General features: G+C 38.3%; 1 protein-coding gene across 12 annotated transcripts in view; it reads left to right on the top strand.

Moving 5' to 3' along the window:
- Positions 1-24,714, top strand: part of MAST4 (microtubule associated serine/threonine kinase family member 4) — a 581,430-nt gene that overhangs the window by 448,140 nt on the left and 108,576 nt on the right. For all 12 annotated transcript variants that reach the window (XM_032280717.1, XM_032280635.1, XM_032280549.1 and 9 more), the window contains one exon: positions 17,970-18,058. In XM_032280717.1, the coding sequence (XP_032136608.1) occupies positions 17,970-18,058 (89 nt within the window). The remainder of the gene's footprint in view (positions 1-17,969; positions 18,059-24,714) is intronic.

The following is a 24,714-nucleotide window of genomic DNA, read 5'->3' as shown; positions in this document are numbered from 1 at the left end:
GCTGGAGTGCAATGGCGCGATCTCGGCTCACCGCAACCTCCGCCTCCCGGGTTCAGGCAATTCTCCTGCCTCAGCCTCCTGAGTAGCTAGGATTACAGGCACGTGCCACCATGCCCAGCTAATTTTTTGTAGTTTTAGTGGAGACGGGGTTTCACCACGTTGACCAGGATGGTCTCCATCTCTTGACCTCGTGATCCACCCGCCTCGGCCTCCCAAAGTGCTGGGATTACAGGCGTGAGCCACCGCGCCCTGCCTATTCCTGGATCTTAACAATTAAAAAAAAAAAAAACAAAAAAACATTTAAAAAAGATCAGGGAAGTCATTTTCTTCATTTCTGTACAAATTGATTAACTCTCCTGGATAAGCTAGAGATTAACCTTTTTGAGGTCAAGTCATCTCTTAGAAGAGAGAGTAGAAAACTAATCAATGTTCTTTCTCTAAGAGGAAGTTTTAACAGTTGAAAATGACCCATCTCTGAAGCAAAGCTTTGACAATGAGAGCCAGAAGAATTTGGAAGATAGAATTATTATTTATAATTAATATATCATTAACTCTTTCTAACTATGGTGCTAGACTCATTGGCCAAGTCTTGTGTTTTTTTTGTTTGTTTTTTGTCTTTTTTTTTTTTTTTTTTTTTTTTGAGACGGAGTTTCACTCATGTTACCCAGGCTGGAGTGCAATGGCGCGATCTCGGCTCACGGCAACCTCCGCCTCCTGGGTTCAGGCAATTCTCCTGCCTCAGGCTCCTGAGTAGCTGGGATTACAGGCACACACCACCATGCCCAGCTAATTTGTTGTATTTTTAGTAGAGATGGGGTTTCACCATGTTGACCAGGATGGTCTCGATCTCTTGACCTTGTGATCCACCCGCCTCGGCCTCCCAAAGTGCTGGGATTACAGGCTTGAGCCACTGCGCCCAGCATGTTTTTTGTCTTTTTAAAACTAGAACACAAACATTAACTGTTCTTCTGGTATTTGCTGTAATATAATAATCTAAAAAATTATTTCATAAGTGGAATTATGTTTTGTTTAACAGTGTATTATGGACACGTTAAATAATCTTTCTAGGGACCTCTTCTTTTCCTTCAACCTTTTTCACATTTCTTAATGATAAAAAAAAATTGCTTCTTTGTTAAATATCTTCCCTTTCCTACAACACTTATTTCAGAAAATGCCTAAGATGGAAACACTTTGTCTATCTGGCTATTGAAATCTTTCTCTGACAGTTGCATTTCTAATTTAGATGATTTTATATGCTTTTTTGCCTTAGTTTCTCTTTTTTTTTTTAACATAGCTTTTGTCAAATCTTAGGTAGACTGATTTTTATTATTTATTTTTGTCCTCCCAGTTGTAAAAAGTCACTTAACTGAACAATGGATCTATTTAAAAATGCAAGGAAAAGTCACCCTCCCTAGATTTCCTGATTGCAAACTTCTTGTAAGCACTTGTCTTGGGTCCTGGTACCAATCCTATGCCTAGGGCAAGATACTCTAAAAAATGTTGGGGGATTTTTGGTGGAGTAACACAGCTACCTACACATCAGAAAAACAGGTTGACTTAAAACAAGGAAACCAAATTGATGATGGTATTGGTGGACTGGAGTGGGAGTTAACTTTGTCCTATGAAACTATTTATCACCAAGTGCTAGTCTTCAATTTGTAGAAAGACAGCATAGCCTCATGCTTACCACTCATCTGCCTTCTTATACATTGTTTTAAAATATTGACACTTTTAGATATAAAAGTAGGTGTTCATGTTTTTTTAAAAAAATATAAAATAAAATAAAATGTGACATTTAAAATACATAGCATCAAATTTTTGGTGTACTGTCCATGAGGCAAGCTAATAGTACAAATTACGTTTGCTCCTTACCATATACTTCTGTGAATTCAGAAAACATTGTAGCCTATCGTAATAAACAGTCACTGAAGCTAGTATCTGAAGACCCAGGCCTCTGGAGAGAGATCCTTAATATAAGGATGTAGAAAACACTGTTTCTTTTATGTAAACGAGCCCCACAATTTTATGATTATAGTGTGAATGAAAATATGTTATGACCACAAAGCCAACGGAATGACTTGCTTGGTAGCTATTGACAGGTTTTACTTTCAAGATGGATTTAACTGCATTGTTGTTTTCAGATGTATTTTACCCTTTCAATAGGATTTAGGGTATATTTAGATAAATACTAAGGGGAAGTAAGCAGTAAAATAGTTCACATTTGTTTCTTTCATGGTATCTTTGATTTCTTTTCAGTAAGTTGAGGCATCCTAATTGTGGTCTTGATATGCAGTTTAATTTCATGTGGGTGAATTATTCAGGATTTCTTTCAATATGGAAAGTTGATACAGTGGGGTGCCATCTGTCTATGCCATTGAATTTCTTCTTAGAAATGCTTCCATGTGAAAGTCAGGGATTCCATAACTTTCATAAACAGGAATCCAGGGACACAATGAACAGGAACTCTCTGAGTCACTGCAGGGAATGCAGAATGAGTTTAGGTTGGGTATCTGGTAAATATGGTGAGGAGGAACTGATGTGTTATCCTGGAGCTTGGAGTACTTACTAATAAGGACCAAATCTCAGGCTAGGGACAAATGAGTTCATCTCATTAAACAGAAGACTGGCCCTGTGAGAAATAGGTGGTCATACCCATAAGAGGCAGGCCAGAGATCAGAAAGTGAATCCACAGTTAAACTTCCCCTTATTAGCTGAAGCATTCTGTCTCATCCAATCTCCTGCCATAGTTTTAATCTAATTCACACCATGTAGTGAGGCCTCTTTCTACACACAGATCCCTCTCCTGTCTGCTTTCTTAGAGTCTAGGGAGTTCTTGGGGGACAGTAATGGTGGAAGATACCAGACTAAAGGCATGACATCTTGAAAGAATAAATGCAGCAGAAGAATCTATAATATAGGGTCAAAAGGCTATAGGATTTGTAAATAGAAGATTTTTTTACTGTTGAGTTTGCTTTATTTTGAGATATATATATAAAACTTGTCTTATTAATGCAGTAAGTATATATCCTTCTGATCTGCTGGCCAGATTTGCTTTCTGATGCATGTTACAATGTGGGTGTTAGTTCTTAGAAGCCAGTGCATATGAGGATGCTTCATATCATAAACCTGATTTCTGGGTTCTCTTGAACACTAAGAGATAAAAAACCAAAAAAGTCAAATAAAAGAAGATATGCTCCAGAAATGTGGATTTGATTTTGAAATCCACTAAAAAACAATAGAATAAAAAAAAAATCTGCTACATGTGTAAACACTGTTCTCTCCCAGGTTGTGTCTGGCTAGATCTGTTGGTTTGGGCAGGGATAAGGAAGGAAGTGTCTGCTTCATGGGTAATTTGTGTGTTGGGTCATCTACCTATGGATCTTTGAGAATACACTGTGGAGGAAGGAGTGTCTGTATCGTACCATGTCCACATCTCACCTGTCTACATGAGCCTGAAAAATCTGTACACAAGTGTATCCTGGGATAAAAAGCCTGCCCCACTTGGTAATGTTGGGCTTTCTGTCCACCGGGTCAGACTTGCTGCCTCCAGAAAAACCTCACAATCTGATGTGAAGCTCCATAGCTTGACCCATCTCTTGTACCTGACCCTCCGGCTACAGACTCAGAAGTCTGGTTTGGTTGGTATCTGAAGAACCAGCTCCGTCTCTTAGGTGTGGATTCCTAGTTACCAAGCTCATGTGATTTCTATGTATGACCAGAATGCTGAGCTATTAATTTATAAGGGTACATATAATCATTATTGGACCTAGGCCCCTCAAAAGTCTTATTCTCTGCTTTGCAGACAGTCCAGCAAGATTGTTAAAAGCCCAGGTTCTGAAGGCAGACTACCTGGGTTTAGATCCCATTTCTCCTACTTACTAGCTCTGTGATCTTGGGCAAGTTACTGAACTTCTCAGTTCTTCAATTTTCACGTCTATAAAGATGTGGATAAAAATAAGTCCTACCTTATAGAATTGTCATGAAAATTAAACCATTGCTTGGAGTGTGTTGAATGCTTTGTCACTGTTCGCAGTTATTATTATTTTTGTTCTTTTTAATCACTTTTGGGCAGACTGCCCCATGAAACTAGTCAGAAGGTTGTCGGGGGCCTGTGGTAGCAGAGCAAGACTGGGCTGATGTGCATGGTTTTGACAGTTGTTCCAAATCACTGAAGTCTGTTGAGTTTAGTCCCTTGCATGTTGCTCCACCGTGATGTTGACAATTAGAAGCCCTTGGCCAGTGTTTGGGTGGATACTTTGAACTTGTGGTTCTGAAGCTTTTGTTTTTCTGTGTTTCTGAAGCCCACCAATTATACTTCTTACTGGTACATTCTTTCCATAACTAGGATAATATTCACATTTACTATCAAGTCTTGTTGCCCTAGAACTAACCTCTTGTAAGAAAGCAAATATGGCTGAGAGAACATATACAAGGGAGAAAGACCAAGTATTTTATTTGGTTCTTTTTTCTTCTACAACATCAAGTACTCTAGAATTATTTTGATGGCCAAGATTTATAAAGCATTTGCTGTTTGCCAGGCACTATGATAATTTCCTTACATACATTATCTCATTTAATCACCAAATAGCCCTCTGTGGTCATTGATAGTCTTTTCGGTTTTTGAGACAGAGTCTTGCTCTGTTGACCAGGCTGGAGTTCAGTGGTGTGATCTCAGCTAACTGCAACCTCCACCTCCCAGGTTCAAGTGATCCTCCTGCCTGAGCCTCCCAAGTAGCTGGAATTACAAGGCATGCACACCACACCCAGCAACTTTTCGTATTTTTAATACAGACAAGGTTTTGCCATGTTGGCCATGCTGGTCTCAAACTCCTGACTTCAAGTGATCTGCCTGCCTCGGCTTCCCAAAGTGCTGGGATTACAGGCTTGAGCCACGTTGCCGGGCCATGATTATTGATAGTATTATCCCTGTTCTACAGATCAGTAAATTGAGGCTTAGGAGCGGTTGGAATTTGATGCTAGGTCTGCTAATGGCAAGTCCTTGTATTCCATGGCTACATTCTCCTACGAAAGTGAGTCCATTTAAAACAGAACTATCTATTCCTTTGTAGAGCAGAGTTACTATATGTTCACTTAAGAAGTAGTCGAGTGCATCCATATGTCTCATGCAGATTTCTACCTTCCAATGTATCCTGGTTGTGGGAGTCACTTAATCTCCCTTCTTAGGCTCTGTTTGCCGCTGATTGGTGATGCTACCTTGGCAAATCACTTCATTGTTTTCCAGACCTAAAATTCTGTTACTTACCCCACAAATAACAACAGCAAGGAACACTCATTACCCAGACCGAATACTGAGCATCTTAAAGGCCAGCATCTTCTGGTAATTCCTCAGCCCTCCTGTCTTTAGCAACAGAATTGGTTCCTTGTGGCCAATTTCATCTTTGCAAAATGAGAAAATGACTAAGAAAACATTAGTGGATGCAAATGAGGAAAAGGAAAGACATCTGTCAAGTTAATTAAGGGAAAACATTTCTTTGACCTCTTTTTTTTTGCCCATGCTTTTCACCAAGGTGGGTTATTCTTCCCTCCTTAGAGGCTACTTCCCTTTTCGTGTTGGAAGCAAATAGTAGGGACCAAGCACTAACGTATGGGCTAAACACACAACTAATTTTAATATCCATTTGGCAGTTTTCCTGTTGCTTCTCCATTTAGGAAACATTTTCTTCTACTTCTGCCCATTATCACAGCTTTGACATTCATGTCATTAACAGAATGTCATTTTGCAAGATACTGAATTAGGAGCAGCTAGCAACAAAATATGCTGAACAGAAAGACACTGGCTTTTTGCCACATGACTTCTCACAGAAAAGAACAAAGTGGAGCTCTGGTGTCGGTTTCACATATTTGTATGTTTGTATTCCGATTGTGGAAAGACATGAAATCAGGGATAGTTCACTTGTGGGCAGAACGTTATGTCAAACTGCTATATAAAAGCAAAATGCTGTAGAGCTGGGAGGCGTTAAGTAGTCATGCTGTTCATTCTGGGCTTGAAATAAGTTTCTGTTGAGTGTCATAAAAGGAGATTTGGTGGTCATGGAAGTAAACCTACTCCCCTTTTGTGGGTGAGAAAGAAGCGATTCTTGGGTCCTCTGAAGCAGAAGGAAGGAAGAGACCCTTTTATTTTTATGGATAGTGAATAACTATGGAGCTAAATTATAGACTAAAATATATTCACCAAATTAAATATTTCTAGAGGTAGCAAGTTAAACTGAGATTTAATTTCTGTATAGAGAAGGCTGAAATGAGTAAAACTATATTATAGTAGTTCAGTTGTTGCTATGTGTATATTCAAATAAGTTTTGGTTATAAGGACATCTCCCACTCAAGCTTTTAAAGCCAATGACCATTTCATAAAAGCAATGAAAGTGGGACATGAGGTACAGGAGAAAAAAGTTCATAGTAAAATTTCACTGTTTTATTTCCGAGAAGAAAGATTGGAACATTAGATTTCAGTTATCGTATTAATTCTGGTTTGGGACTGCCTCCACTGACTAAGATCTTCTTAAGAGTTACTTCCTTATCCCTGGCCAACTGAGAATAATCCAATGCCATTAAATTAAATTGATCAAAGTAACTTTAACAGTAGGACTTTGAACTTGGTTTTTCTGCTACTTGGAAAAAGATATATCAAATTGTGACTTTAATATACTCATATTGAGTACAAAACACGGAAGTTAAAAAGAAAAAACAACTTGTTTATGACATACACACATCTCCCCTACCCCCAACATATACTTGGTAGAGGTTTAGAAAACCATTACTTTGTGTTTTGTTTATCTTTTCTTGATTCCCCAGTATGTCTGTTGATTTCTCTTTGGTCCCTGACAACCACTGACCTATGGACAGCCAACCACTTGGATGTCTGTCTCATAGGTATTTGATCTGACCTTTCTCCCTGTTATAAAACTAGCCCCCCCACCTCCACCTCTCCTCCAACGTGCACTCTTTGGTACTTTGATAGCCCAGCTCCAGGTAGGCCAGGCAGGTCGTAGCTGCTTTATCTTTGCAGGATAGACTAGACCATGTGAGTTTTGAATGACTTTATACTATGTTTTAGGTAGCATCAGCCCTTGGAGAAGTTTCCCACATTAGAGCACATGCCCTTAGATCAGAGATAATTACCTGGCCTTTCCAGTACTTTCTTCCCATCTTCATCTCAAATGGTAACACTCTTTATTGTGTGTCTTTGATCTTTGGGCTGTTGTGCTAATCTTAAATCCAAAGCCATCTCCATCATTGACTCTCCCAGCCCTTGAGGTCCTTCCTGTAAATAAATGGCCTGCCCTGATGACTTAGAATTCCTGGGGTGGGCATGCATACTAGGTGTCTCTTATGACTCATGTTGCAGATAAATTGCACTAAAAAATTAATAGGCATTGAGATATAGGCCCTTCTCACTTTAGTTACTTTTTACTTCTAACATTTTAAAAAGTTGGATTTATTCTGTTACTACAAACATGCTTCCTTCCTCCCACATTTTTTTTTTTTTTTTCTCAAATTAGAGAGGGTCTTGCTCTGTTGTCCAGGCTGGAATGCAGTGGAGTGATCATGGCTCACTGCAATCTCAAACTCCTAGGCTCAAATGATCCTCCAGCCTCAGGTGCCTGAGTAGTTGGGACTAAGGCGCATACCACCATGCCTCGTTATTTTTAAAAATATTTTATGGAGATGGAATTTCCCTGTGTTACCCAAGCAGGTTTCAGACTTCTGGCCTCAATGAGCCCTCCTGCCTTGGCTACTCAAAGAGTTGGGATTACAGGCATTAGCCATACACATTCCATTATTTCCAGGTTCTACTGAACTTTGATCATTGTATCTTGCTCTCTCTTTTAATTAGACTGAAGACCCCACTGCAGTTTTATTTAGAATGATATGTATGTTGATTGTTCCAGCAGGATGTTTCATACCATGCATCCAGCACCACAGCCTTCATCAGCTCTTTGTGTTTTCTTAGCTATGTACATCACTTTGATTAATCCAGTAGTATTAGACTACATTATATCATCTTAGATCAGTTTAGTCATGTAAATTGGACTATATGTGTGTCTTCCATGTTCAATTATAAACTTCTTGAAGGCAGAGACCACATTTAGCCAGTCATTCAAAAGTATTTAATGCATCTCTATTTAACTATTCTTTTTTCTATATTCTTCTGGGTATCCAAAGAGATTCAGTGTTATATAAAATATAATCCTTGTCCTCAAAAAATGTATAGCCCTCTCCTAGATTGTAAGCGTCATGTACAATCCCAAGTTATGTGTTATGTTTTTGAGTAAGTGACCATCAAGTGACACTGTGCTTGCTGGAATTACTGCAATATGACAAGGTGAATATCAGGCACCAATGACACATGCTAGTGCTATGACATCAGAGCCCACCATGTTAGCCATGTAGAAATAGCTATGTTGACATATCCACCTTTGAAATAGAGCCACAAAATAGAGAATAACTCAGGTGAAATGAGTTGTTAAAAATATATAGTCATGCACAGTGTAACATTTCAATCAACAACAAACCACATATATGAAGGACCATATATGCAAAGGTGGTCCCACATGATTGAAATATCATATTTTTACTGTACCTCTATGTTTAGGTCCTGTCAACCTGAAAGGAAAAGTCTGAGCCAAAATTAAGATAAGTAGAGAGTTTCATTGGGGCTAAGTTTGAAGGTTGCCTTCCTGAGCAAAGATTCAAGTTGTTCTGCATGTACACTCCAATTAGCAGCAGTTACAGGTAGATATTTTTTTCCTTTTTTTTTTTTGAGACTGAGTCTCTCTCTGTTGCCAGGCTGGAGTGCAGTGGTGTGATCACAGCTCACTGCAACCTCCTCCTCTTGGATTCAAGCGATTCTCCTGCCTCAGCCTCCCGAGTAGCTGGGACTACAGGTGCCCGCCACCACGCCTGGCTAATTTTGTGTTTTTAGTAGAGATGGGGTTTCACCTTGTTGGTCAGGATGGTCTCAATCTCTTGACCTCATGATCCACCCACCTTGGCCTCTCAAAGTGCTGGGATTATAGACGTGAGCCACCACGCTGGGCCACAGGTAGATTTTTAAAGGAAAAGAAGAGATAGGTCCTAAATTGTTTACCAAGAATTTACGTTAAAATAACACAAGCTATTAATTGTGTTTACATTGTTATTTCTGTCTTAAATTCCAGGAACATGAAGATAATGAGTGAAGCAACTAGTCAGAAACGAAATGCCTTTTAACAATTGTCCCCAGGCATGGTGGGGACGTGACTGAAGTTCCTACTCCTGTCTCTCTGGGCCTGATACATTTGTCTTATCTCACGTAGCTCCGACTGCTCTGAGCTATTTTTCTTTTTGCAGTACACAAATACTTACCATTGTGTTGCAGTTGCCTGCAGTGTTCAGTACAGTAACATGCTATACAGGTTTGTAGCCTGGGATCAACAGACTGTCACGTATAGCCTAGGTGTGCAGTAGGCGCTACCATCTAGGTTTGTGTAAGTGCACTCTGTGATGTTTGCACAAGGACAAAATAGCCTAACGATGCATTTCTCCAAATGTATCCCTGCTAAGCAACAGGTGACTGTATTTTCATCAGGCATATCACTGAACTTATGAAATTATTTAGGGAAGTCCTATGAAATGGATGGATAATCCACAATGCATAGTATGTTCTGTAAAATTCTAGTGTTTATTGTTTATGAAAATGTGTTTAAAAGCTGAATGAGGATTTATATCACACTTTAGCAACAAATTTTTGTTTTATCTCTTTTCCAGATTCTGCCTTAGAATGCGGTTACCTGTGAATCAGTCTTATCTCTCCTTTTATACTTTAAACACTTTGAAGCAACTTCATTTTCTTATCTCACGCAGTACTTTGTATATGGGAATAGGCATTCCAGAAATACTTGTTATATTGGATAGTGCCTTTTCTAATATCTATATGTTCAGCTGTTTCTCTTTTCTTCTATGAAGACAGAAAATTGGGCCAGACCTCACTGTGGATTTATCTTAATGGATTAGATATATTTCCAGGAAGTACTATATAAGATAATATAAATTTTCTGGTTGGCTTTCTTCAGAATTTTTGAAAGTGTATTCCTTTCTCTAGCTATTGAAATTAGCCTGAATTTCTTTTTTTGTTCACAGGTGAAATAGTGTAGGCAAGCATTTATTCTCTTTATGATTAATGCCTTTAAAAAAGTTTTTCTGCTAATGGGAAAGTTAAGTTCAAGTATCAAGCCAATAATATCAATAATTACTTCCCCCTGATCACTATCACCTGGATCATTACATTGATACAAATATTGAAAGGCCTGAGGCACTCAGGCTTGAGCTACCTCAGCGATCAGCACTTGCTATTTCTCCAACGTTTTTTGAGGCTATGCAAAAGAGCACAGACTGATGTAACACTTCCATTGAATTTTGGAGCTGTTTTTATACAAACTGATTTTTAAAATAAAATACCGTATTTTAAACCAGAATCACATGCGATAAGAGTGCATTCAAGATGCACATCAATTCGACCTCCCAACTGGTCTTCCTGCTTCCTCCTTTTAGTCTAGTAGCCAAAGCAATTCTCTAAAAACAAAAGTCAGGTTACGTTCAGGACCTTCCAACAGCTTCCCTTGTCACTCAGACTAAAAACCAGATGGCACTGTGGCCTGCAGGCTGCTCCAGACCTGCCTCTGCCATCCTCTGCTGGCAGTCTCCCCTGGCTTGCTACACACCTGCCATGCTGGCCTGCCTGCTCCTCCTGGAACACTCCGGCCTCAGGGCCTCTGCTCTTGCTGAATGCTCACTTCCTTGTTTTCAGGTCTTATCCTCTCTCACCTCCCCAGTGAGGCCTTTCCTGACCACCTATTTGAAATTGTGAACTCCCACATCTGCCTTATTTGTAATGTAGGAGGAATATAATGCACAATTATTTTTCGTCCATCGCTATCTCATGTAATACAAATTTAACAAATTTGTTGTGTTCATTTTCTGCTTTTACCTCCAAAATGTAAGCTCCCTTGAGAGCAAAGATTTTTGTTTGTTTAGAATAGGACCTAGCATATCTTATGCACTCAGAAAGTAATTTATTGAAGGAGTTAATGCAAGCCTGGGAGGAGCCCTAGTTTCATGGGCCATAGGGAAGATGGAAGACGATCCCAGCAAGTTTCTTAACTTTACATTAGTAGCAAAGGGTGTGTGACAAAGGTAGAGAACAGCTTTGTTCTCTGCCACCTTCTAAGGAGGAATAGTGCTTATCTAGCCAGCAACTAGGTGCGGTCTTTTGCTATTCAGAAAAAGTGGTGGAGATGTAGACTTGAAGATGCCTAGAAAGAAAGGGTTGGCTGATTTACATGAGAAAAACAGTTATTTCTGGGAGAAGACAGCAGGATGTAGGCAAAAATGGAGACATCCAGGTGAAGCAGCAATAAGCAGGATTCGGGGAAGAAGTGTCCAAAGAAGATTTTAAGGAATATTTGCTTTATGTTGCATGATATAATTTTTCCTTGAAATATAGCCTCTTATCAAAGACATTTTTCAAGGCTTTTTAAATCAAATGCACAGGGTTCTAGGTCTTTAATGTTGCAAAGGGGAAAAAAAGTGTCCATAACATATAATTTTAGTGCATTTAGGAATCCTAAAATTTGCTTCAAAGGAATAATCTTAAAAAGGAATGAATTAGGCCCATACTTATGTTGCCATGGTAAATCCAAAAAACATAATGTTAAGTGAAAAAAAAATAAGTTACAGAATATCTATATAGTGTGTGCTAAAGTATAATTTATCCAAAAGTCAAAAACATGACTGTCATATAAATATAAAATGAACATGTATCAAATATTTTATTTAACATATCAGGGCAGCAGTAACATGTTAAAACAGATTGAAAGAGATTTTGAAAATCAGACATATATGAATTATATATATACATATATAGTCAGGAATTATGAATTTGCTCATAGATGCAAAACTAGTTAATATAGGACTGTGATAGTAAAGATTTGAGATCATCTTTCCTTGGGGTGGATATTAATTGTATCTTCACCAGATAAAATTCATTTACATTATTATGGATAAGAATCATTTGCATTACTCCCAGTTTTCTACTTAACTTCAGTTTCCACAGAGTTTTAGAATCACCTAGTCAATAGAAAAACAATATGTATACCTTTACATAATCAAATAATCCCCAGGGATTGTCCACTATAAAAGCCCAACAAGCCACTGAAAGATAACTATTAATATCTTTTGTACAATTTCAAGTCTCTTTTTTCCTGTTAGGTGATACTACTAGTGAAAATATGGAACCACACACATGTAGTGTGGTTATACATATGGCATATATATATGCTACCATACCAAGAATGAATGGGAAAGCTACAAGTCCCAGTTGTTTGTTTTTTTTTTTTTTAGAGGGAGTTTTGCTTTTGTTGCCCAGGCTAGAGTGTGGTGGCGTGATTTTGGGTCACTGCAACCTCTGCCTCTGGGTTCAAGCAATTCTCCTGCCTCAGCCTCCTGAGTAGCTGGGATTACAGGTCTGTGCCACCACGCCCAGCTACTTTTGTATTTTTAGTAGAGACAGGGTTTCTCCATGTTGGTCAGGCCGATCTCGAACTCCTGACCTCAGGTGATCTGCCCGCCTAAGCCTCCCAAAGTGATCACAGGAGTGAGCCACCATGCCCAGCCTCCCAGTTCTTTCAGTAATTGCCTTTGGGGACTGGAAAATATTATTGGTTTGGACTTCTGAGAGTACATTTTGTTCTCTCTCTAATGTCTGTATCATTTTTAAAGATTGGAATCAAACAGGAGAAATGATACAGTTGCTTCTGCTAGTGTGGTAGGAATTGTTGGATTATTTTTCTATTTTATTAAAATGTTTGAGACCAAAAGAAGTAAGTTTATGACTGTCTCATCTGTTTCAACTCCTTCATTGTAAAGAAATAGAAACAGAAACCTGCTTAGTTCATAACATTTATTCAGCAATATCATTTTAGCTAGACAATTTCTGCCTCCTGGTCTTGCCCTATTTCTTCCACTTCAGCCTTCTTCTTTGTTTAAGAAATATTCAAATGTTCATTTTCTATTAAGATGTTAGGAAATAGTTAGCAGATGTTCATGGACAGTAAAGCTTTGGTCTGTGATTGGTCTCCTGTGCAAATTTATCAAATTTTCATCAGGATGAAGTAATAATTCTAGCTTTCCAGAATTACCAGGGCCCCTCTTATTCAATTCATGATATTATTACTGCCCCTCAATGGTGGTTAGTCTTATGTTCTACTGAATGTTGAGCTTTTAAGTCAGCTGTGAATGTAAAAATCATTGCCTGTTGGGGTATTCTCCCCTCATTGTTCTTGCCATGGTCAGAAATAATCAGAATTCATGTCTCAAAGTGAATATAATTTAAAATTAAGTTGAATTTCAACTACTCAGAATAATTGGAAAAGGGCACAGCCTGGTGGGCCTCACAGCTTTTAGAGAGCTGGTAGGGGATGGTAAACAGGTTCTTCTGCCAGGAGACAAGTGGCAAACGCAGATGTGAAACTTTTACATATCCCACCAAGCCTTTCTTACGGAGCTCTGGGCACAAGGACAACTTCTGCAGAAGTGGAAGGGGGTACTTTGAACAAAAAATACATGCGACTTCCCGACCCACCTCCAGCTTAGTAGCCCATATTCCTCTGTCCCTTTCACACTGAGCCAGGCCTGACTTGAATGATGAAATGCATGGCCTTTCTGTCTTCCTAGCAAATGGGAGGTGCTGTTGGCAGTAATTAAGAAAATAAGAAGCTCCTTGTGAAACTGTTTTTGTGATGATAACAGTGAACTCAGGGAGCAGGTGTGGTGCCTTGTTCAGTCTGCATTTCACCTGCCTGAGCAAAAGCCGTGCAGACAAATAAAACACTTCCTGGTGGTGACCTCATGTCACTCCACAGCATCTCCACCCGAGCATCCGACCAGCTGTGACATTCTTACAGGCAATGTTCTGTCCATGCCTGCTTGCCTCCTGACCCTCAGGGGCAGCCAGTCCTTCTCCCTCAAGCTCCTATCATTCCCTCTTCCCATTCTCAGATTCTGTAATCAGCAAGGTGCATTTCTTGTGCCCTCTGTCTAAGTTATCTTTCTGTGCCTCATAGTTGCCCCTAGGTGGAGCTTCCTAAGGAGATACCTACCAGATGAATGAATGATGTAAAACTAAACGCCTACTTGTGATCATCAGCTCCTGCCCTAATCCATTGTTTATGCCATTGTCTCAAGTTCTCATATGACTATCTTCTCAGGCTAAATTCTGATTTTGCAAGTAGTGACTGTGTACCATTGTGTTGATAGAACAATAGAAGCCACCTTCCAAATTCAGAGAACAAACTGTGCATCTCATCCACAGGAAAAGTAAGTTTTTCCATGTGTTGCCTCAGCTAGAGAACTGAGAGAGGAGGTACTTTGTGGGAAGTGGTTAGTCCCATGTTTGGCTTTCAGATCGGAGCATGGACATGGTAAATGGCTTCTAGTTCTTGAAGAATGATGTCAAAAGAATGCATTTGGGAATGGAATAGCTGCAACTTGAGTTCATAACTTTTCTTTAGTTTCATTTTTGTGGTCACGTCCCTGTGTCCCTAAGGATGAAAACTGGAGATAACTGTTTACAAGCTCAAATGCTTGGATAAGGGTGAATTATAATGAAGAGATTTCTGCAACAGGAGAATTAGTATTCATGTTGAATCTGGTCAGATGTCACCTGTTTTTCCCTTGGGTGATTGCTTGAAAAAAAGCAAGGCACAATTGACTTAGTCATGCTGGTGAAAAGGAAGGAGTCTTTATTTTGCCTGAGTGGAGATGTTTCCACTGTTTTATCACTGAATGGATTAAATGAGTAGGTGTTGTCATGAACACCTGGAGAGACTGCCTCTCATGCAGGTGCCATAAACTTCTGCTTTCATGGGCAGAAAACTGTGTGATACCTGGAGGACAGAGGTCAGCTCAGCATTTTGCACCAATGTTATTATTAACGTGGGCAGTGCCAGGTGCTGTGGCAACCTAGGTGGCAAGTATAGTTCCAACCCACTTGGAGTTTTTTTACTGTTGTGGTTAAGTATAGACTTTAATTCATTTATTTGGAATCAGGTAGTTAGAGTAATAAGATTAGGTGAGTGTCAGATATACCAGAAGCAGGTAGTATTGATATTGGATGACTCTTCCCTCCTGTACCCTGGAAAAGTTTTCTATGGAATATCTCAGGAGGGTCCTGGGATTTTAAAAGTGTGTGTGTGTGTGTGTGTGTGTGTGTGTGTGTGTGTGTCTAAAGATCTAGGTATTTGGGGATAAAATACAGTGTAAAGTGTCCCTCTACTCTTGAGAATGTTAGCAACAAATTCATTCATGAAGCTAGGACCCCACTTGTTAAGTATAGACATTTATTTTGTGTACATGTGGAAATATATCTTAGCCTATATTGTATAAACACTAGTTTTGCTATTTTGGGATTATTTGATGTTTAAAAGCTTTCTATTTCATTGTTGAGAGAGATTCTAGAAACTTCCAAGTCTCTTATAATTTTAACATCATTTCTAGCTTCATGTTAAAAGGAAAAAAGTTTAGAGGAGACGCTTTCGGTTGTGAATTATGCCTTGATTATTCATGGCTTTTGTCAATAAGATATACCTTTGATAATTTGTTTTGTGTCACATAGTACCGTTAAATATGGTAAACTGTTCAAATTCTGAGGTAGTTTGTTTTTAACTTCTCTTTAAACTTGCTCATGTATTCATAGATGAAGTAGCCTGTTTTCTTTCACTCCACATTACATTCATAGTGAATCACCTGTTTATAAAGATTAGCAATCTTTATAGAGGAGTGGATGCACACAGGATGACTGTAATGTAAATCTGTTTGTATATTGACCAAACAAGCATATTTTATTTGGGGGTTTTATGTGGACATTTCTTTTTGAGATTTTTTTGAATCACATTTTTGAAATCCCTTTTCTACCCCTTTTTGATAGACTTTAAATAACTAATGTAATTATGAAGTTTTATTGTTCATGTTTTTATTTGTTTTAAATCTAAATTGTTGACTGTTTTGCCTGTTGCGGTAGTGTGTGTACCTTAGTATGTATGGTAGTGTACATTTCTTAGAAATTTTTTAGGTTTTACTTTAGGAAATAACATTTTCTAAATTTAAATGTATCAGCATATTTCACTGATATACCTAGTTAAGATATTCATTAGATAGCTATTTGCATTAATACACATTTCTTATTAGTATTATTTATACATAGAAACATTAATAAATATGTTGAAAAAGATCTTTATAAATGACGTAGATCAAATGCTAAACATGAAAAAATATAGCCATTTTTATAATAACCTGAATGTCAGTTTATTTGCGGAAAAAAGTTTGCTGACATTTTCAGGACGTAAATTTGTCATTTATAATTTCTTTTATTAACATCAGCAAGTTAATATATTTAATATTTCTGTATTGGAATGAAAGGAGACATTAATTTAAATCAACACTAAATACATTATACAGTATCTTTGAAAAAGACTATCTGATTTAATGATTATGAATTTAATAGGTTGAATGCATTTCTTGATAGATGACTTGATAATATCCAACCCACCTTCACAATTAAATATCAAGGATCTATTCTCATTAACAACAACTTCTTTAGGGCTGAGTAGACATGATCTTCATTAAACTCACAGATAATACTAGGGGATGCTGATTGCTGCAATGCGGAAAATAAAGTGATGCAGCCTGACCTTAAGAAATTACAAATATGGGACTGTTGACAAATGATAATCAGCAAACATCTAAGAGAAGATCAACTCCCAAGTCCGTATTGCTGAAAGAAATTGGGTTTGGTTTTGAAATGTATTATTTGAATATTTAGAAATGTTATCTCACTATACCTAACTTAGAAGTCTTGTGAAAATTTCTGTTTCAGGAACCTAGTATAACAGAGGCCTGTCCTGCATTAAGAAGGCCTTGCAATACACTCTTAATGGTGGTTGAGGGCAGCACAATGTAGGAGGATAGAGACACAGAGCCCTGAACCTTGTTAAAGGTGAATTAAATGAGGTAACTTGCTGGGTTTTATTACCCTTCTCTGACCACTGTATTGCTAATAGAGAGTGAAGTGCCAATCTGTTTTGAAGAAAGCAAATGAAAATAAGATAATATCCCCTTCACCATTTTGTATTTGTCTTATTCTTTGAGGTTTGTTGAAGTTACTTTGAAATCAAATTAGCCATTTTATAACTTCCTACTAGCAGAAACAGGAACAAATTGTTGCCTTGTGCCCATGTGTAGTAATTTATCTCAATGCTCTGGGTACTCAGGATAAAACCAGTAGCTAGCATGCTTGTGAAAGAGGACCATCACTATTATTTTAATACACTGGGATCTGATTTAATGATTCTAGACCATTTACCTTAATAAAGAATTTGTGAATGCCGTATACAAGATGAAAAATGAATGAGTGGTGAGATACATTTATCTTGGGCATCAGCTATTCTGTTGACAAAGGGCACAAATAAGAAATTTGTCTAAATAATTAGATTTTTAATTAGTGCATCATTGTAAGATTAATGTCATTGCGCTTCATTGCATGTAATTTTTTGTATTAGAAATTTTATGTCAACAAAGATGCTACCTGTGGTTTGCTGATTTGAATCCTTAATTTATCACTTGTGTGTATGGCATGTTGCATATTTGCAGTCAAGAGCTGGAAGAAGGCATTTGATTATTGCTCCACTGGTGGTGAGGAATATTGATGGTGTTGTGCTATATGAATACATTATATTTTCTAATTTTCAAGAGGCAGCCACCCCTCCAATATTAGTGAATGCATAATTGCAATAATCTTAACAATAACATGAGCAGATAGGTTGTGCAACCTGGTCCATGTCTACCTGGAACATGCTTGAACAACATTATTGATGCTGTATTCTTTTTAAACTTTGTTTTTTCTTTCCTTTTGATAGTTGCCGAACAAGTAACCGGAAAAGCTTGATAGGCAATGGGCAGTCACCAGCATTGCCTCGACCACACTCACCTCTCTCTGCTCATGCAGGTAATTGATTACCCTTTCTTGAGTTTTGTTGTATTTATTTGTTGGTTTTGAAAATAATTAATATATTTTGAGATTTGGTATGTCTTCACATGTTATCTTTGTTTTTCTGTTGTTTTATCCCTAAGTTGTTGTTTGTGATATGTTAACCCAAACCTTGTCCTCTCTGAGTGTTTGGACTCTGAAATACAGAATTCCTTTTTATATGGGGTCCCTTTTCAATTATTTCTGTCTCTATTTCTAAATGCCTGGATGATACAAGACATGGTTTCCATGTTAGGAATATCCTTGGGAAATGTAAACATGATAACTCGTGTGAAAAATATTAATGTTAAGAACTATTCAGCATATTTCTCCCTAAAATTGAACTTGTCTAATATATTATGGTAGTCATTTTGCGGACAATGAAAATTCAAGAGATGAGGCCTTTGGCCTCAAGTACTTTATCGAATTATAAGGAAGGTTAGAGTTGTAGTATAAAACTGGACAATGAAAACTGCTTTATATGATGTGTTTTTTTTTTCCTTTTTCAAAGCTCTAGCCACGGTGATGCAGAAAAGAGAAGGGTCAATTCCGAAGGGAAAGTCTAGAAGGGTTTAAAGGAGCCATTTGCCCAAGATGTTGAAAGATGAGCAAGACTTTGTTGACAGGTAGAGATGGAATAAGAGAAAGGGAATTCTCAGTGTATGGCTAGAGTGTGGGATGTGTGTGCTTCATTAAGAGAACATAAGGATGGAAAGGCAGAGGAAGGTCAGGAAGTGGGAGGAAGTTTGACTTTGAATGCCTTTGAGGGTTTTGAGGAGGATCTGTGTTACAGGAAGGTATCTTCAGGACTGTGAAGGATAAAGGCCAAAAGGATGAGCTCTTAGTCCTACTTCACTGTACTCTTGTGAAAACCCTAATTTGACACTCATGTGTTCTCAGATGATCTTCACTTCATATTTAAATACAGGGTAGTACTCTCACCCAGAAAGTAGTTCTTAAGCTCAAGGGGTCTTTTAAGTTGAGAATGGGAGTTGTCTGTTATATTGGGGAGAAGAAGAAGGGAGAAAGAAGTAGTTGCTCCTTTGGAGTGAAATTTTATTTTCTTCATAGAAATAATTGAAGGTAGTAAATTAAAAAGATAAAAGATAAATAGATAAAATTATGACAATGTAAAATGACCACTAACATCTAGAAAGGCCTCTTCCAGGTAAAACGTTAGAGAAGCTCTTAACAGATGAAGATGAGTTCTAGACCACTCACAGCAGCGTCATTTGTAATAGCTAAACATTTGAAGTAACCTAAGTATTTATCAGTTGGAAAATGGTTAAGTGATTTGTGACATAGTTATATCCAAAACACTTGTGTACATAGGAAACAAGTGAACACTGCTCAGATTTGCGTGGATGAAACTAAAATATATTATTGGACAACAAAGGCAAGTCACTAAAAAACATTATGTAAGCCTTTCATATAAAGTTAACATGCTACATACAATATTTTATTTAGGGATATATATGTATAATATATATATTATATATCCTAAAATATAATATTTATGTAATATATAAATATATATATTATACAGTCACTATATTATATTTTAGGTATTTTTATAATATAAGAGCCTAAAGGAAAACATGATAATGTTAAATACCAATTTCATGATAGTAGTTACCTCTGAGAGGGCATGAGAAGGATATAATTAGGGAAGAGGTGTAAGCAGTGGTAACATTATATTTCCAAAGCTATGTGATGAGGATATGTTACTTCTATTACTACCATTTCTGTTTTTGAGACTAATATTACGCTACTGTCATTAAAACCCTACAGGCGGTCAAACAAGGCCAAATACTTTAATTGGGACATTACTCCAGCACCCAGCACAGTGCCCAGCAGTGTATGCTAGATGCTAGGTGAATGATGGATTCTGTTTTTTAGTATATAACTTAGTGATGTAAAGATTTAAATCTTGTCCTCTTTGTAGTATTTATAGCAATTTCATCATTCTTTATGTGCTTGTTGATTAGTCTTTTATAGCTGTGATTTTCTTCACTTCTAATATTTAGGAGACAGAACATGTGGTTAAGACTTGAATGATCATTTTAATTATTTTCTTTTCTTTCATAGATTTAGCTTAAGTTCTCTCTCCTTCACCATTAATTTAGAATTTAATCAGAGGAGTGGGCACAGGGAAGCCTTTCAGGTTCTAAGAGTGGGTTTTTTTTTGAGATGGAGTCTCCCTCTTTTGCCCAGGCTGGAGTGCAGTGGCGTAATCTCAGCTAACTAGAATCTCTGCCTCCCAGGTTCAAGCTATTCTCGTGCCTCAGCCTCTTGAGTAGCTGGGATTATAGGCACGCGCGATGATGTCTGGCTGATTTTTATTTTTTTATTTTTAGTAGAGATAAGGTTTTGCCATGTTGGCCAGGTTGGTCATGAACTCCTGGGCTCAAGCAGTGCTCTCGCCTTAGCCACCCAAGGTGCTAGGATTACAGGCATGAGCCACCACACCGAGCATTGCTTTTCTTTATGTTACAGAGCCAACAGGGTATTGTTCTCTCAGAGGCAGTAGAAGCCTGCCAGACATTCTGTGAGTGTAGATTCCTATTTCTTTATAAAAAGAAGAAGAACATGTGAATACAATACAGGACCAGGCCTCACATCTTGATAACATGCAGTGCCTCTTCACCGGCCACACCTTTTGCCTCACCCTTTCTGTTACTATGCTCTCTATCTTGCCTTGGACACACAGTGCCAGGCGAGGCTTTCTGGACATCTCCATCCAAAAAAGAGAAGGAAAAACCTTTATCTCTCAGCACTTACTAACCTAAAAAATACAGTTTAACTTTCTCTTTTTCTTAGGTAGGGATTACATCAGCCAGTCCACTCATCACTGACACCTTGTTTGTACCCATCAAAAGCATTGGTAGAGATAGGGACATTAATTTGTGTACAGGTATCAGCAGTGCTCTGGGTAGAAAGAGATATTGGCATATGCAGTGCTCTGGAGCATGTCTTCACAAAACAGTGTTTGTGGGGAGCCATGGATTCCTAAAAGAACAGTGAATAGGACAATCTCATTTAAAAAAAAAAAAAAAGAAGAAGAATGCATAGAAAATCAGAGGTTTTTAGGTCTGGGAAGATTCTGAGCATGAAAAATAATCCAGAAGTCCCAAAGGGAAAAGACTAGTGTGTCTCACCTAAAATGAAAATTTCTGTGTCATAAACAAACTCAAAAGAAATCAAAGTATGAAAAATGTTTGTGCCCATAACTGATTGCTAGTTTACATGAAGAAATTGTGTAAATTGATATGAAATGGTGAATGCACCAATAGAAAAAATGGGCAAAAGGTGCAAATCTCATGACATAGGGAAAAAATAGTCAACAAAACATGAAATGATACTTCATTGCAATTATTAAAAAAATGGCCAGGCACAGTCACACCTGTGATTGCAGCACTGTGGGAGACTGAGGCAGGAGGATTGCATGAGCCCAGGAATTTGAACCTAGACAACACAGTGAGACCTCATCTCTACAAAATTTCTAAAAATTACTAGGGCATGGTGGCACCTGCCTGTGGTCCCAGCTACTCGGGAGGCTGAGGTGGGTGGTTCGCCTCAGCTGGAGAGATCAAGGCTGCAGTGAGCTATAATGGTACCACTGAACTCCAGCCTGGGTGAAAGAGATAGTATCATTCACCTAGCATGGTGTCAGAAACCTTTGTTAATTGATAAAGTTCAGTGATAGCAAAGATGTGGGAAAGTGGTCCCTTTCCCATGATCTAAAGGTTGATGTGAAGTAGTGTAACCATTTCATTAGTGGTTTTCAGTATTGGTGAATATTTCAAATGCGTTTACCCTTTTGCCCAGCAAATACATGTAAAGGAATTTATCTTACTGATATTCTCAGCGAATAACAGAAAATTATAAGTATAGCATAGCTTGTACCTAGCAAATGGAATAGTACCAGCTTTTTGTGTAAATTGCTCATCAGTAATGGACTAGTTAAGTAAATAATGATTCAGGGGTATAACCCAGCACTAAATAGTTGTTACAGAGAACAAGGTGGGCTTTTCTGTGCTGGTATTGTAAAGATACACAAGATACATTGTTCGGTGAAAACACTGCATGTTGTCATTTCATGTACATGTGTGTTTTAGAGTGTGTATACACAGATGAAAGCACACTTGTATACTCATGCGTAGTCATAGAAATTTGCGGAAAAAGAAAGGAGGAACCATTAAGTGCTTAGGGAATAAGAAAGTAGGGAAATTAGCACATAGTGCCTTTCTAATACTAAGAAACCTCTGAAAATAAAACCCAAGGCCAAGTGCAGTGGCTTACCTGTAATCCCTGCACTTTGGGAGGCCAAGGCAGGCGGATAACAGGGTTGAGAGATTGAGACCACCCTGGCCAACATGGTGAAACCCCATCTCTACTAAAAATACAAAAATCAGTTGGACTTGGTGGCGTGTGCCTGTAGTCCCAGCTACTCAGAAGGCTGAGGCAGGAGAATTGCTTGAACCCAGGAGGCGGAGGTTGCCGTGAGCCAACATTGCGCCACTGCACTCCAGCCTGGTGACAGAGCAAGACTGTCTCAAAAAAACAAACAAACAAACAAACAGAAAAACAATATGATATCTGCAGTAGTTTTCTATTGCTGAGTAAGAATTACCCATAATTTACTGGTTTAATCAACATGCATTTATTAATCTTACTTTTTCTGCCCAGGAAGAAGTCTGGGCAGGCTTACCTGGGTTCTCTGCTCAGGGTGCTGTACGGCCAAAATCAAGGTGTTGGTTGAGCTGGGCTCTTATCTGGAGGCTGGGAAAAAAACTCACTTCCAAGCCCATGCAGGTGTGGACAGATTAGATCATCGCCTTTGTAGGACCAGGTTCCCCACCTCATCCTGGCTATCAGCAAGGGGCTGCTTTTCAGCTCCTAGAGGCTGCCCTCTGCGATCTTGTAGCCAGCAGGGCACATCCAGTCATGCTCACATTTCAAATCTGACTGCTCCTTTTTCCATCAACCAGAAAAAACTCTTGCTTTTAAAAGGCTCACTTGGTCAGGTGAGGCCCCATCCAAATAATCTCTATACTTGAAAGTCAACTGATTTGGGACAATTACAGCTGAAAAATATCTTCATAGTAGTATTCTTGTTTGATTGAATAACTAGGGGACTGGAATTTTGAGGGGTCCATGCTTAGAATTCTGCCTACCACAGTAACACTTCATACTGTATTTTGATTTAAATGGGTAAAAGTGGGAGCTCTAAGAGTGATACTTAAGAGGATGAGCTGCAGAGGAAAAGGAGATAAATAACTGAGACACAAGGACCCCAGGCTTTTAAGGTGCTTAGGTAGCAAATGTAGCCCTGTTGGCCAAAATACCTATTCTTTGTGTCTTCAGAGTTGTTTTACTGTGAATTTGCAGGTGGCTACTTTGATGTATTTTTTAAAGGGTTTCTATAAGGAAGGGTGGAAAGAAGTTTCAGTTTTCTATTGGGCAACTCTGGGAGTTATTAAAGATAGGAAATCTCCCTAAATATCTGTCTATGTGTATATATAAATTTAGGTTATAAGGAGGCTTCATTTCTTAAGGACAAGTCACCGCTGTGTTTATGCAGCTGTGCTCTGCATGTTAAGGGTAGGCACATGGGGTTTGGGCAACAAAACAAAACATCCTGAATCCCACTCTTCAAAATGAATCATGTGAACATTTTAATGCACATCCCTTTATTATCTTCTCTGCCCCCCATCCCACCGTCACCCATGGGGCTTAACAAATAAAACCCAGCTTGTAACTTAGGGGGTTTCCAAGGAGAAACTATATGACATCATGTACATTTTTAAATATAATATCGTTATTTCAGAAAACTCTAAGGACCTTTTTCTTTTTGGTTTGTTTTACAGTCTCTTTTTGAGCCACACATAAGAATTGTTTGCAAGTTGCTTACCTTACACTTCAGCTGTGTCAGTTCCACTCACCTCAATCTTGCAACGCATTCATTAGATGAGACACTAAAATGGATTGGGGTAAAGGCGATGGTTTTATGAACAGGCATGTTAACTCAAAGAATTGAAAGTTAATAGTCTGGCAATAAGGTTAGAGATAGGGAAAAATAAACAAGGCAGACTAATAAGTTCAGAGAAGACACTCTGGGGTAGAACAGGGTAAGCAGATATTCCAATGTGCCGGAGATGCTCCTGGGAGTATCACTCTTATAACCCACTGCCATCCTCGATATCAGCCTGAAACTTTGTAATATACTGCTGCCCCAGGACTTTGAACTGTAAACTTGGAAGATGTGTAGTTGGGCCTTAAGATATTTAGTAAAACCTGAAATGTTAGCACACAATGCCAACCAAGCACTTACTCTGTTTACTAGTATGCCTATGACCCTTTTGTTTTAAAATTTCAAGAGGTTTTACAGGCTATGTTGCCATGACTCTAATCTTCAAGCCTTGTTTGCTTTAAAAGTGTGTTTCTGATTATAACAGTAAAGCTAATAGTTTGTAAGAAATATGAGAAATCACCTGGGAAATATAAATCTTCTGTCAACCCATTACTCAGAAATAACCCCTGTTACCAGTTGATTGTATCTCTTAGTCTTTTTTCCTATATATATCCTGTGTGTGTGTGTGTGTGTGTGTGTGTGTGTGTGTGTGTGTGTGTGT

This window comes from Sapajus apella, unplaced genomic scaffold (genome assembly GCF_009761245.1).
Source record: "Sapajus apella isolate SASKATOON/1434 unplaced genomic scaffold, GSC_monkey_1.0 scaffold1, whole genome shotgun sequence".
In the NCBI taxonomy this organism is placed as follows: domain Eukaryota; kingdom Metazoa; phylum Chordata; class Mammalia; order Primates; family Cebidae; genus Sapajus; species Sapajus apella.
This window is presented reverse-complemented; position numbering and strand designations above follow the sequence as displayed.